Source organism: Dufourea novaeangliae, unplaced genomic scaffold (genome assembly GCF_001272555.1).
Source record: "Dufourea novaeangliae isolate 0120121106 unplaced genomic scaffold, ASM127255v1 scaffold64, whole genome shotgun sequence".
NCBI classification, from domain to species: domain Eukaryota; kingdom Metazoa; phylum Arthropoda; class Insecta; order Hymenoptera; family Halictidae; genus Dufourea; species Dufourea novaeangliae.
In genome coordinates this window covers 1,151,985-1,167,054 of record NW_015373954.1, presented here as the reverse complement: position 1 = coordinate 1,167,054, position 15,070 = coordinate 1,151,985, and the positions used below count along the sequence as shown (strand labels likewise).

At 42.6% G+C, this 15,070-nt stretch overlaps 1 protein-coding gene across 1 annotated transcript in view; it reads left to right on the top strand.

The window, feature by feature from the left end:
* Window positions 1–15,070, top strand: part of LOC107186307 (apolipophorins) — a 34,251-nt gene that overhangs the window by 5,820 nt on the left and 13,361 nt on the right. The window contains exons 2-5 of the mRNA XM_015574139.1: window positions 8,805–8,831; window positions 8,941–9,125; window positions 9,348–9,530; window positions 9,875–14,428. Of these exons, the coding sequence (XP_015429625.1) occupies window positions 8,805–8,831; window positions 8,941–9,125; window positions 9,348–9,530; window positions 9,875–14,428 (4,949 nt within the window). The remainder of the gene's footprint in view (window positions 1–8,804; window positions 8,832–8,940; window positions 9,126–9,347; window positions 9,531–9,874; window positions 14,429–15,070) is intronic.

Sequence of the window (15,070 nt, the reverse complement as noted above, 5' to 3'; positions counted from 1 at the left end):
GCTACTATTGTATTTATAATAATATTCGACACTTGAATTCTTTGGAAATTGGACCAATAATGTCTTATTTTACCGATAAGCTTTTAAATGCACATTTTGTGTTAACACTTTTATAATCTACAAGTCTGCATATCACATACAGTTACAAATTTACTATCACTACACGAAATGTAATTCGATCGAAATTGTTTTCAAGTACGTGTTTCATTAACATACGTAATTTAATTTTCAAAATTAACATTAAAGAAATGTTTTAAATGAAAATTAAGACTAAGATTAAATTTATTATACGGAACGCGACACCAGTTCACAGAAGTACATCTCGATCTCTTGGTGGCCGTTTACGCTTCGATCGGTCGCCGGTGATGCGAAATTTTTCGATTAACAAGCCACCACGATAAGGAAATGTCGACCAGCTATGTTCGACGTGTCAAAAGGTTATTCCGTTGTGTCAAGGATGGAGAGATTAAGCCAGACAGACGGATGTTGAAAACGGCAAGATTAAGTCGGAACAGATAGGATTACAAGAGATTATCCAGCTGGGCGCGAGAAATTGCACCGAAGATTGCTGGGGCTTTCTTTGCAATTAACCGAGGCGAGGTGGAGCGCAGTAGGCTTCTAGGCGGTCCCCTTTGCATTATTCCGACTCAATGCAATTTTTTTTTCTTCTACCATTTAAATGTTCGTCCCGTTCTGCTTAGACGGCCAGAAGTCCCCGAAACGAACGTATCTCGGCTTGTTGTGACATTGTGAAAATAACACGAGAATATAATATAATTTTTGTCCTGGTGCACGAAGTAGTTAACCCTTTTCAAGGAGGAATTTATTAAGACCAGAAAGAATATTTTTGTTTATCCTTCGGCTAGTCAACACAGAGACCACTCTTATTATTTTATACGTTTCAAGTTTAAATTCCAAGCACTTTCCCGCACTTACTCTTCGTAAAAATGGCATAAAATAACGTTGCACACGACCAGACGAGGAATACTTATTAAAAGTTCAAAGAATTGGGAAAACCTATCCTTACCTGCTTCATCATTTTAAATAGCTGTTTCCTAACATTTTCCTGATACAATTCTCAAAATAAAGCTCTTTGGAGAGCTGTGCGACATTGATCGCAACTGCCCATGGCTTTCATGGAGATTAATCGCTCCATGTACTGATGCATCCACTGATTGTTAATTGATTAGATTCTGTTTCTTTCCGCTCCTCGATATTTCAATACCATGGACACGTTCGATGTCGTTCAAAACGGGGCAAGAAATAAATTAATAGATACTCGAATATTGAACGACCACGAACACACGATTGGAGTTACACGCATTGATTTTCAAAGCGACGATACAGCCGATCGCCATTCGTCTAATTATCTCTGACCTCCGTCCGCTAGCGATTTTTTGTTTTTTGTTCATCGTTCTCGGGCAACTATCATCGACATCATTCCGTGAACTTTGAGACGGCTCTTCGCGATCTTACGCCAAACGAAAATCTGCTCGGAACAACAACGCTCGGTTCTATTGAGATCGACAAAACGATCGTCAGGAATTTTAACGAGGAAAAATTTATTTGCAATCTTTCCTTTCTTTTTTCGACCTCTATTCCTGAGTACGCGAAACTAGAGTAAATATTTTAATTAAATAGAGTACTCCAGCTTGAATTTCATAAGGTGCTGATTTTATGGATAAATACTTTGGTCACGAGTAATATTAAATTTTGTACTCAATTACAAAATTAATCATCTGTATTTCAACCAAAGAAGGATTTAAATGTTTAGTTTATTTTTGTGATTTTATACTATTGTAAATATTCTAGATAAAAATATGATAATCTATCTATTGAATACTGCGTACTTTAGTAGTTATTATTATTATTAAATTACGTTCTGGACTAATTTTTTGGTCAGGGACTGTAATAATATTTGTATGCAGTCCTGAATCATTATGATTTCGAAGCAACTCGTTTCTGTCGCTTGTTCTCTTATACGCATTTCAAATACGTACGTGAAAAGAACTGTTTAATAAACGTATCGTAATCATTTCACGAGCAAACAGCCGCTATAAAGAAAGAAACGAACGAAATATTGGATAGGTCGAGTTTTGAATAAATTTTTCAAAGTGCCATCTCGAAAATGGAATCCCGCAAAGAGGAGATGGATCGTGCGTGAGGGTGTGTGTGTCTCTAAGGACCAGTTCGCCTAACATCGGCGTTTGATGGAAGCAGATGGATCCTTCTATATATCGAGAAGGGAGAATCTTCCACAAAAACCTGGCGTGCTTGATAATAATTAGGAAAGAAACCGTTTTTTCGAAGAGCTGTCGGTTTTTTCGTTAATTGTTCGTGCACACGTGGCAGAAGGGGCCACGATAGGAGTTCAACGATCCAGAAGAACTTTCTTCGTCGTTTTACGTGATCCTATTGTCGACGGAGTTAGGTGGACGATGATGGACAGTGATTAAGCCGCGAGTTCTTTGAAACATTATGAACGATCAATTGTCCCTTATTGTTGCACCACTTCCGCGCGCGAAGCAATTTACGGTTAATCTTTAAGTTCATTGCGCGTGGTTTTGAGATCCAAGATCTATTGAGATCAAGAAAATTTTATTATTTTTCTTCACCCGATAGATTAACTGCCTCGAGCAGTGTATGTTTGAATAACTTTTTTCGTAATCTACATAATTAAATGATTTAAGTTTAAGTTACAATCGGAATGTAGAAGGAAATTAATTTAATGTTATAAGTCTTTAAATCAAGAATTTTATGAAAATAAAATAATAATTTTCCAAAATTTACATATGGCGGGTACCAGATAACTTGCTTAAACGTTGGAACTGCAGAGCACCATATTCAACTAATCAGAATTTTAGCTTCCTCTGAGGTGTAATGGCGGAAAATTGGAGAGATCACTTTGAAACTAATTCTGGCGAAATGACCACCAAGGTGGGGATTAATTTACGGTATTGAATTGAATCATAAGTAATTTGTGCGCTATCCACTTTTCACTTAAGTCCGGTGCTAAAAGACTTCATACATAAAATTAATCTCTTATACACTTTCTGTCATTTTTAAATTTACCAGTTATATCATATATACATATATATATATATATTTATTTTTATTTAATATTCTTGGGATACACATATTATTCAATTACATAATTCTCGTCGCCTATGATGAATGTCACTTCTGACAATAGAAAATGAGTCCACGTTCGAGAAAAGCCAAAACGAACTACGAGACAATTTGAAATTATAATAGTATTGTTGGCGGAAATTATACGTTACGTTTTTGTCGGCGAACGTAACGATAATTATCGAACAAGTACGAAACAAATTTATAATTTTCAAGGGGTTAATTGTTTCTACACATTTCGTAAAGGAAAATGGCTAGTATCAAGAAATATTGTGCAGCCATTTTCTCGGTGATACTCATATTACCCAACGCACCGTTAATAATAAACTTGAATCGCTTCGTCAATTACGCCACGGTTGGTATATTAGCGACTTGTTAACTTTTCCATGGTAATCCTACAAGTTATATACGTCTCAACAAAATAGTTACTATCGGCCATAAGGGGGGGGGGGACAGATACACGGGCAAGGAACACAGCTTGGAAAACAATATTCCTGAAGTTTGCGCGAATTGTCGCCGATCTGTTTACGCCTCGACAACTATCGCGCGGACCGAACCCTCCCCCTTGAGAGTTAGTCATCCTTCCCCCCCGATGATGGAATTAGTTTCTGTTTGCCAAGGAAATTCCATTTGGAACGTATTACACGCTGAAAAGCTTAAACGGAATTATGGAAAGTCCGATAACTCGTGGACCAGATAACAAGCCAACTTTACCAATCACTAACGACAAGGATTTCGTTCAAAACGAAGTAATTAATCATGCTGATATTTTTTGCGATTCGAACTTCCTCCAGTTGGTTATCTAGGTTTCAGTTGCTAGAAAATAGGGCTGAAACATCTACACACACATACACCTCATTCCTTACTTAAGGCCCATTCCTTCTTCAGCAGCCCGAAAAAAGTATATATTTCGGAATTTAAAAAAAAAATTCACAACACATTTCTTAAAATAAAACCGTTTTGTTGCATATTATTGTGGGTATTATTTCTTTGGTCAAATTTGAAATACAAAAATAACAAAATAATTCATCATTTGAAATCGCTATTATTTCAAATGAATCGATAATGAAAATAATGTTAAAAATAAATTATTTCAAATAATTATTTATTTTCATTTCAAATAAAATTTGCCTAGGTCTGCATGCGGCAAGTATATTCTGTTTCGCTCTTTTTGAACCAGTTTATATTCTGTCGTCACGATCGTACATCGAAATAGAAAAGAACAAAAAAAAGCGCCGAATCGCTTCAGATAATTACACCTGTATCGACAATTCGTATTTACATCGAAACAATCGAGTGTCCGGTGACTTATGATCGCCGTTTGACGCGCATCTCTTTCTTTCTCTCTCTCTATCTCTGTATGTGAGCGTGTTGTGTGTGAGTGTCTGTTTGTGTACCTCGGAACCATATAACCGGCTGGAACGAGGTCTGTATCATTGAAACGATTACAGGTCCCCCGTATTCGACCGGACATTTGATAAATTGATCCTCCTGAACCGTCCCTACTTCCCAATAAAATAGATCCGATACGATACGCCGCGCTTTTTATGCATGCTGGCATCGGTATTTCTGTGTACAGATAACAATCGGAAACGTCAAAATGTACAGATCTCAATCATAGATAGTACGAACCTAAGGGGTTACATACCTTTGAGCTGGTAAATACGAGGGAAAATTAAAAATTTTTGTTGTATATGGAAAATTATTGTGAATTAAAAATACAATATGTACATATTGAGAATAGCTGGCCCGGCTCGACCGCGAACAATTTTCCCGTGTAACATATCCCCGATCGAGCGCGTCGAAGGAACGAAGAAACCGCGCTGATAATCGGGATAATGGAAGTGTCGCGAACCTACAATTACGGCGCCGATCCGATTAATTTCGCGTCCCGTTCGCCAGAGTCCTTTGAATCGCGATCACCGGCGGGAAACAGAAAGAACCTTTCCCTTTCCAATATGCACAGTTCTCACAGTTTAAAATTAAAATCTAGCAGCTCGTACACGCTTATTTAAAAACAATATTTGATTACACGTTTTAACTTGGTAGACTGTTTAGATGATATTTTGTGTAAAAAAAATATTTATATGTTTTTACGTTGTTATGTACCAATGTTATTCATTTCTGGATGTACTAGGCTTACTAAAAACATTCAGAACATGCAAAAATTCAAATTTATAAGAAAAATATGGATCTTCAACACAATGTACCTAAGGATTTGTGTGAAATGTGACCATCAAGTCTAACATACTTCTTTGTTTTCATATAAACCGGAATTTCAATTAAACATTTTTTATTCACAATTCTTTATATGTATCAATTTTATTAAGTAAAATAAATAAAGTGAACATATTAGGGACACTGGCAGTAATTGGGACATTTACCCTAGTTGCCAGTGAGAAATTAAGGGGTCAATTTTTTTTACAGGGGTGAGCTTATTTATAGATTGTGCAGACCTACAGGTGGTGTAGAATACACGGGCGAAATATTATATCTTAATGTCAAAGGTGATTGGAGTAGTATTCATCGTAAAAGTACAAGAAGTGGCCTATTGAGGACTCGCTTCGCTCGACCAATGAGACGAAGTTTTTTTTATCGATTTTAAGGATTCTCTTCGATTGCGTCATTATTGCGCGAAAAGAATTGTTCGAATTTCTTTTTTCCTCCATCGTTTATACACGTTGTCTGACCTCCTTAATCCCAATTTTCTACGACCACCGTGGCTCCGTCCCGGTTCAAACCAATCTGGATCGAGTAAAAGGGGAAAAATGGCGACGGTGGCGGTACGTGACAGGAAACGCGCGGCGACTCCGACGACGACTTTTTATTGTAATTTATCATGACCTTTTCCTACGAAAGAGCGTGGACGTTGCTTTATTTGCTCTCTGCGGAACACACCGGGGGCATTCCAGTCCGGAAGGATCGCGGAAAATCGTTCGTGTTGCGACAGATTGCGGCCACGTTCGCGAAGGATCGTACAGTCTCTCTCTGTTTCTCTTTCGTTTCCGGCGAAGTACATTTCGCAAACCGTCGTGTAATTTGTCACGAAATAATAGGGTTCCTCACGACCCTATTTAAATATATATAGAAATATGTAAGAAAGAGATCGTAAGCACAACGATAAGTCGAGTAACGACAGAAGTGAATTAGGGGAATTCGTAGGATAGACTTCAGTTTCGTATGTAGTGTTCGGTTAAGGGGTTATATACCTTTGAGTTGTTAAATTTCAAACGTTAAATTTCAACAGTTTCGATCATTTTGTCAATCGCAGCCAATTTAGCTAAAACGATGAGGTAATGTGAAATGAAGATCCTTAAGTACTCTGAAACCGATCTTAAATCCCTGGCATGGAGAAACAATTTCTTTTGTCCCCCAGTGTAATAATAATCACATGATCATAATATGACCGAATGAAATTCTATAACGATTTTGTCCAGAAAATATTCCGCGGAACACCATATTTGGTTCGATTACGTTTCACAGGTCTCGTAGAATATATCTTAAGCGCGAATTTCGCGTCGGAGAAGCTGTTAGCCAACTAAAAATAAACGTTTCAAGATCGTGGGTCAACGATGTCGCCGATTATCGCGTTATCGGGGCGACCTTACTAAGTTCACCCGTATATCTATGCACAAATATCGCCCCTCCCCCCTTTTCAGGACTAATCAGCGCTCCACTGCGAAAAGAAACGTTATCGATCATGAAACGAGTCAATAAGATTTTTTTTATCCGGGCTCGATTCTTCCCGTATTGTGCGCCGCGAGCGCATAAATCAATCGCGCGAGCGCACACGTTTATCGACGATTCGACGACGGTTTGTCTGAACAAGCTACACCAGCGAATCGTTTCTTGTACAACAGTAAACTAATGTAATCGGAAATACGTACAAACTAATTTCGTTTTTTTGTTTACTTTCAATTTTAACGATGCGCTCTTCAATACCCGTTGAAACTGACCGATCTCCAGTGAGCTCGAGAAAATTCGAAACGATCTATAATACAGGGTGTTCACACTATTACTAGCTGGTGTTTTTCTGGCAAAATTGTAAGTAGTAGAAAGAAATGAAATAGGAAAAAGTTTTGCAGCATTCTATGATCAATGTAATTACCTTTATCAATTTTTTTAGAATTTTACACTATTACATTAGATTTTAGAGTTTTAGAATTTTACACTATTACATTAAAAACTATTAAAACATCGCGCTTCGAACTCCACGAAAGAGCAACAGGCTATTTTTCTTCTTTATGTTTATGTCGGTCCAAGACGCCTCGCCGTTAATCGTAATTGATCGTATACTCTCAAACGGTATTAAATTTAACGGGGTCGTAATTCCGTTATAGTTCAGTTACATTCCTTTTTTCGTGTACATCGAATCGTTATCTTGCATTAAAGTTTACATTAATCGAAAGTTTAGTTATCATGTACATACAATTTTCATTGATGAGAATTTTAAGGCTTGCGTTTAAAAAAAAATATCTTGAAATAGACAATTGGGAGAGTACGAATACTTCTGCGATTTATCATATTGTGAATTGAATTTGGTAACGATTCACTTGGACACGTTGCACGGAATATTTCTCGTATAAATAAAACAAAAACATAAAAGGGAGACATCAAATTCTGTTCCACACGTGGGCTACCGCTTCGTGGGTGCGTCCTCTACCTCCCCCCCCCCCGCCCCTTCTTTGTCGTCGGGGCACGTTTTTACGTGTTGCCAATTCATCAGGGCTCGTCGAGCCGCTCGTCAAGGTTTCGGGTCACGTTTCAGAATCCGTCAGCAACGCGAAACTTTCGACTTCAGCCGTTCGGACACGGGTAAAAAAGGGCGATCTAGGGATCGTCTGTGACCAGGCACGATTAATAACGAACAGGCAGGGGGGTGGGGTGGGGAGGGGACCTGGGGGGCCTGATTAATTCTCGGAACCGCGACCAACACCGTTTCAAGCTTCGTTGTCTTCGTTACGGCCCCAGATTACTACACGATTATCGGGGCTTATTATCCAGTTGTCCGGCTTATTGACGTGATTATACCTGGTTATTATTCTGTTACACATTTATTACCGGGACGGCTGACGGGCCAGCGCGACCGTTCGAAACAAATCTCGGCGATGTAAAGCGTAGGGCCCCTAATAATGACTGGAGGGGCGACAGTTGTCAAATGGCTGGTTCGTAAGGACCGGCCCTGTCTCGAGTTCATTGCAACTTTATATACGCCGCTATTGACCGGGAACACACGATTACCAAAATGGACGACAAAATACAGGGTGGACAATTCGAATCGATCACCCTCGAGTAGGGTATATGTCCCTATAACTGTCACCTCAAAAATTCATGTAATTATTATGTACTTTAACAATCTATTTTATACGGTAGATATATTTTGCACAATAAAAATAAATTCTTTCTTAAAAAACCATTCTAAATTTTCATTCCTTTTAGATATATAAGAATTGAAAAAGGCGGTTTTATAGATATACTACGCAGTGTATACCTTCAATTAAGATGTATTCGTTTGAGAAATTATACAGAAAAATACTATCGTTATCAATGGAACTGGTAAAGAAACCCACACAACCGCCCAAAATCATGAAAATTAGATTTTCTTCTATCGAATATATTCTCTTCGAAATAATGAACAAAATTTGTTTACGCGTGTAATTTTCCTATTGTTGCAGGTAAATGTACCACTGGCTGCCATGGAAGTAAGTAATCAATTCGAAGTATCTTCTCTGACGAGGCTGGTAGATTTACAGGATTGTTCGGTAATATCATTAATGCTTTTATTCTTCTTACCTTTCTCGAATACCACAGTGCACCCAAGCAAAGCGTATCAGGAAGGGCACACGTATGTATATAATCTGAACGGATTGTCGGTGACATCGGTCACTGAAGCACAAGGAGACTCGACCCTCAAATTGTCAGCGACCGTCGAATTGTCAGTGAAACCGAACTGCATTCATCAGCTACGGTTGAAGAACGTCCAGCTAAATGGAGCGGTAATCACGATTAAATTATTACGAAATTGTAGATACATATCCCGTGGACTCGTTTAGATTAATTTCCACCAAGCTTGGTAAAAATTGCATCAAATTTTCATATAGTCATACTCACGTTCGTTTCAGGCTAGATATTGTTTTCCATTCGTTCGTAAGTTCACGCCAAAATGTTTTCCCGGTTTCTTGGATCAACTAAAACGATTCGTTAAATTTATTCTTCAGCCTCCATCCACGCCGGACGTTGAACAATACGCGGTCCAGTTCAACTACCATGATGGACACATCGACACGGAAATCTGCGCCGAGCCTGACGACAGCCAAGCCTCCTTGAACATCAAGAGAGCCGTTGTCTCCATGTTCCAATCGGCTGTTATGCAAGACAACGGCGGAACGACACACCACGAGGTTGGTAACCTGGAACAGCTTGTGTTACGTGGAAAATATTATTTGAACGTGATATTGATTATCTGGGTGAATCATAAATGGACTTCCTCCGGGAAAAATTATCAAACGATACTTAAAGGGTACTTAAAGTACTTAAGTACTGAAAGTACTGTGACACGCGAATTTTTCAACTTATTTTGTAAACAATTTTGAAACCAGCAAAATGATGAATATATACACATGAAGTATAACATATTTCAATTTGAACAAAATCCCAAGCATTCCGTACAAAAGTGATCCGTTTAGCATACAATGACTCATACAGAAAAACAACTCATTCTCGATTTCATCGATTTTCATTTCAGACCGACGTGATGGGTGCCTGCCCGACGGACTTTACGTTCCGCAAAGACGGCGATATGCTGACGATACACAAGAGCAGGGACCTGGCAAGGTGCGCCTATCGCGAGAACGTGAACCAAGGACTGGTGTCGGCGAGTGCCGATGTTGCCGCGGGCTTGCAATCCGCCCCGCTTCTGGCATCGCAACAGGAGACGGAACAACGCTTCAAACGAGGTGTTCTGAACAAGGCGGTGTCCAAAGAGACCTACAAACTGATACCGTTCAGCAATGGGAACGCTGGCGCGAACACCGTGGTGGAGACCACGTTGACCTTGAAGAGCGAGAAATCCGATAATCCGACGGCCCCGGTATCCCTGCCCAAGTCCTTGATCTTCGAACCACCTCATCCGGTCGTGAAATCATCCGTGGACGCCATCAACAACGCGTTGAAGGCCGCCAAGGACGAGGTCGCCGGTGGCGTGAAACCGGAAGCAGCGAGCAAGTTCGCTGATCTCGTGAAGGTGCTCCGGCTGAGCAGCAAGAACGACATACTCTCCGTGTATCAGAAGGTCCGTGCCGGTGCTGGTTTCGACAAAGAGGACCAAAAACTCCTGCTAGACGGTCTGTTCCGGGCGGGAAGTGGCGAAGCTGCTGAGGTCGGCGTCGAACTCGTGAAAAATAAAGAAATCTCCGGCGTTGAGACTATTCTCTTCTACACAAGTCTCGCTTTGGTGCGTCACGTGAATCTACCGTCGGTGACGGCCGTGACCAGTCTTCTAGACCAGCCTAATCTACCCAGAATCGGTTATCTCGGTGTCGGTCAAGTGGTCGGGAAGTACTGCCAGCATCATTCCTGCGAGAACGTGGCCGAGGTGAAGGAGGCCGTGCACAAAATCAGAGAGAAAGTGGGCAACGGTAAGGCCAAGACCAGGCAACAGGAGAACCAGGTGATCGCCGCGTTGAAAGCGTTGGGAAACACACAATTCCTGGACGACGCCACGCTCCAGAAGCTGGCGAACATCGCGGCTGATAAGCACGTCAGGAATCGTGTACGAGTGGCCGCCATCGAGGCGTTGCCCACCAGATGCTCGATGAAGTGGAAGAACATCATGTTCAAGGTCTTGGCCGACAAAGAGGAGGACAGCGAGGTCCGTATCAAGACGTACCTGTCGTTGGTCGCATGCGCCTGTCCTCACGTCGCTAACAACGTGAAAGAGGTGCTGGACAAGGAGACCGTGAATCAGGTTGGTTCGTTCATGCAAGGCCACTTGAGGAACCTGCGAGCATCCACCGATCCTAACAAGCTCCAGGCCAAGAATCACCTAAGCCAAATCAAACCCCGCACAAAATTCCCCGAAGACTTCAGGAAATTCTCCTACAACAACGAGCTGTCATACAAACTCGACTCGCTCGGCTTGGGCTCCAGCATGGAGCAGAACATGATCTACAGCCAGAACAGCTTTGTGCCCCGTTCCGCTAATCTAAACGTGACCATGGAGCTATTCGGACGGAACTTCAACTTCCTCGACCTGAACGCACGCGCGGAGAATCTCGACAGAGTGATCGAACACTGGTTCGGACCGAAAGGCAAGGTTTGGGGACACGATCTGGAGGAGCTGAAGGAAGAAGGCGCGAGCGCTGCCGAGAGCATCGGCAATTACATCAAAGAACGATACCAAAAGTCGATTCGTGGAAAGCGCGAGGTCAAGCAAGGGGACCTGGACCGTTTCGCGAAGAACGTACACCTGAGAGACAACGAGGTCGATCAGAACCTGGATCTCGACCTATCCGTGAAATTGTTCGGCGTCGAGCTTGCCTACCTGAGCTACGAGGGCGACAGCAACAAACTGAACCCCGAAGCCATCGTGGATAAGATCTTCGACAATCTCGACAAAGGATTCGACCTAGCCAAGAACTTGAACTACGACATCGAGAATTATATCCACTTCCTGGAGGCTGAACTTGTCTACCCGACCAGTTTGGGTAGCGCGCTGACTCTCGGTTTGACCGGCACAAGCGCAGTTCGTGTCAAGACCAACGGCAAACTCGACATTCCGGCTATTCTGAAGGATCCTCAGAACGCAGCCTTCAAGATCGCCGTAGAACCCAGTGTATCCGTTAGAATCGCTGGTAACATGATCGTCCAGGGATTGGGCGCCGAATCCGGTATGAAAATCGTGACCACTCTTCACACAGCCACCAGCACCGACATGTCTGTCGCCGTTCTCGATGGCAACGGTGTCGACGTGAACTTCGGCATCGCCAAGAAGAAGCAGGAGCTGATCAATGTGAACAGCGAGGTACTCTTCAGCAGTGGGTCGAAAGGCAACGAATACGTGGCCCCGAAATTCGGCAAGGGCACAGAGTACGCTGATTGTTTCGAACAGTTCTCCACCATCCTTGGTCTGACCGTATGCGGAAAGATCTCGTTCCCCTATCAAGACATCGCAACCATTCAGCAGAAACCTTTATTCCCTCTAAGCGGACCAGCGAAATTCGCGGTGTCCCTCGAGAACAACGATGTCTCCAGTTATCATTTCAAGGTCTATCTGAACACTCAGGACCCCAAGAAACGCTCTTTCGAGATCGTGCTGGACACACCCAAGAGCAAGACCAACAGACACGTATCCCTGACCGCGGAAGTCGGCACAGAGCCGAACATGTACGCCAAAGTGTCCCTTGACTCACCGATCAAGAAAGCCTCTGTGGAGGCTGCACTGAAGAACACCGCTGAAGAACGCACACTGACGATCATCGCTCTCCACGATTCGTCGGAATACTACGGACGCGTCGGTGTTCTCGCCAGCGGAGGCAAATACAAGCCGGTTCTAGAGTACAAGGTTCCGGAACACATCGAGAAACTGGCCAGCGCGAAGACTGGACTGAAGGCAGGCCAACAGTACAACGTCCAAGGTACCGTTGACGTTTCCGACTACCAAGGTGGCCAAAAGTACGTCCTGGATAAAGTTGCTCTGGTGATCAGTGGTCAGAAACTCGTCGTCATTGACGGTACCCTAATTTGGACACCTACCAGCGTAAGTGTGGACACCAATCTCGGTTACACCGAGAAGAGTCTGGCTTTAAAACTGGACGGAAGAAAAATATCCGATCAGAACTACGCGCTCACAGTGTCCGCGATGCCATCGACGGATCCACACATCGGCTTCAAACTGAACTGGGAGTTCAAGCGAGAGAAGACCTCTATGGAGAACAAACTGGTCTTCGTTCACGGGCCCGATGAAGATTCCAAGGTGAATCGTTTAACCCTGGAACAGAGCGCTGTTTACAACTTGGACCCCAAAGACCTGGCTCTGTCCGCGTCCAACGAGCTAGAGTATCCCGCCATGAAGCTGAAGCTGAAGCTCGACGGTAAGCTCACCCGCAATTCGATGAGCGGCGACGTCGAGGTGAAATACGAGAAGTTCAAGCTCGGTGGTGAACTGTCCGGGAAGACGAACATAGAAAAACCAGGTGACTACGAGGCAGAACTGGAGGCCGAACTGATGGAGAACAGTATCAAAGTGAAGTCGAAACGCGTCATCCTGGACGCTCACAAGAGCAAGTACGTGAACTCGCTGGTGTTGTCGCCAGGTGGTAAATACGATGCCGAGGGTACAGTCACCTACGACGTGACCAAGAACAACGTTAACGTACATTTGGACGGGGACATGAATCTGAATGGGAAAAAGGTCAAGGTAGATACAGGTTTAGAAGCGAACCAACAAGCGGTGAACTCCCGTGTCTTCGTGAAAGTAGACGGTATCAAGTACATCGAATTCCTATTGAGGACCCGACGATCACCGAACCCTAGCGGCAGCCTGACCCTAAACCTGAAGAACTATCTTACCGCCGACGGCAAGTACACCTACCAGAACGGCAAAGGAAACGGAAATCTGAACATCGACGTGCCAAAGATCAACCGAAAGATCAAGGCGACCGGAAACCTAGCCGTGTCCGGATCCGAGCACACCGGTAACTTCGAGCTCCTCTACGACGCCGAAAAGGATCCCAGCAAACGGATCAAGCTGTCCACCGTTTCCGACATCACGAAGACATCGTTGAACACGAAGAACGTGCTGGAGGTGCTCGACCAGAAGCTCGAAGTGAACGCGAATGGTAAACGCGACGGTACTATCGACGAAGGTAGCCTGCAGCTGGACGCTGACGTCACGTTGCCAAACAAACGCTACTTGACGTACAAGATGAAACGGAATTCCGCGAAGAAGGACAACAAGTTCAATGTCGATGTGGATATCGAGTTGACGGACAGCGATTCGAAGGGTGGGCCAACCAGGAAACTCTCGTACGTCGATAATATGAAGGACCTCGACACGAAGGCGATGACATTCCAAAATGATGCTCAGCTGAAGCTTGTCGACACAGCTGGAAAGGACATCGTGATTGGATGCAAAGCGAAACGACTCGCGCAAGACAATAAGAAGGGGCACAGTATCAACCTTGAACTTGGCGGATCGAAGGTTCCGAAGAAATTCCAACTTCAGGTTGATTCCGATGTGGGAGAAAAGGGTGGATCGTACAACGCTAAAACATCCTGGGGCGATGACCTCATAATAACGGTATGTATCTGGTTGATAAACAATTAAAGCACTCGACACCTTACGAACCGGGTACCCTATTAAGGCCCCTTTCCCCTTTGGCAATTAGAATAGAATGGCAACACTTGAGAAATTTTTTCTGAAGAAAGTAAAGAAGATATGGTATAAAGGTTTCCTGGACTTTATTTATTATACATTTAGGTAAATAAAAGAAAAATTTGTTTCAAGATTCCTGCACTGTAGGTGGCGCTAATCGCGTTGATCCGAAATTGCACTGTATACAAACGATGTCCATCACAACGTAAAAAGATAGCCGATTTTTTAAATTCTTTTGGCATTCTTTTTGTAATTGAATCAGCTATCGCATGATCCACATTGCACGAATACTGAAACAAATTTTTGTTTATCTACTTGAATGTATAATAAATAAAGGCCAGAAAGTTTCTATATGATATCCTCTTTATATTCTCTAAAAAAATTTCTAAATATCGCCATTCTTTCGGGACTCTAAAGGGGAAGGGACCCTTAGGATGAATAGAATTCTTGATATCAGTACGATTATAACTCACTACTGTCTCTCAAACTATTTATTAATAAATCCTTGACTGTTGGATCGTTAAGTCTATAAGAAACTTATCGAATGGGTAATTGGGGGTAATCCGT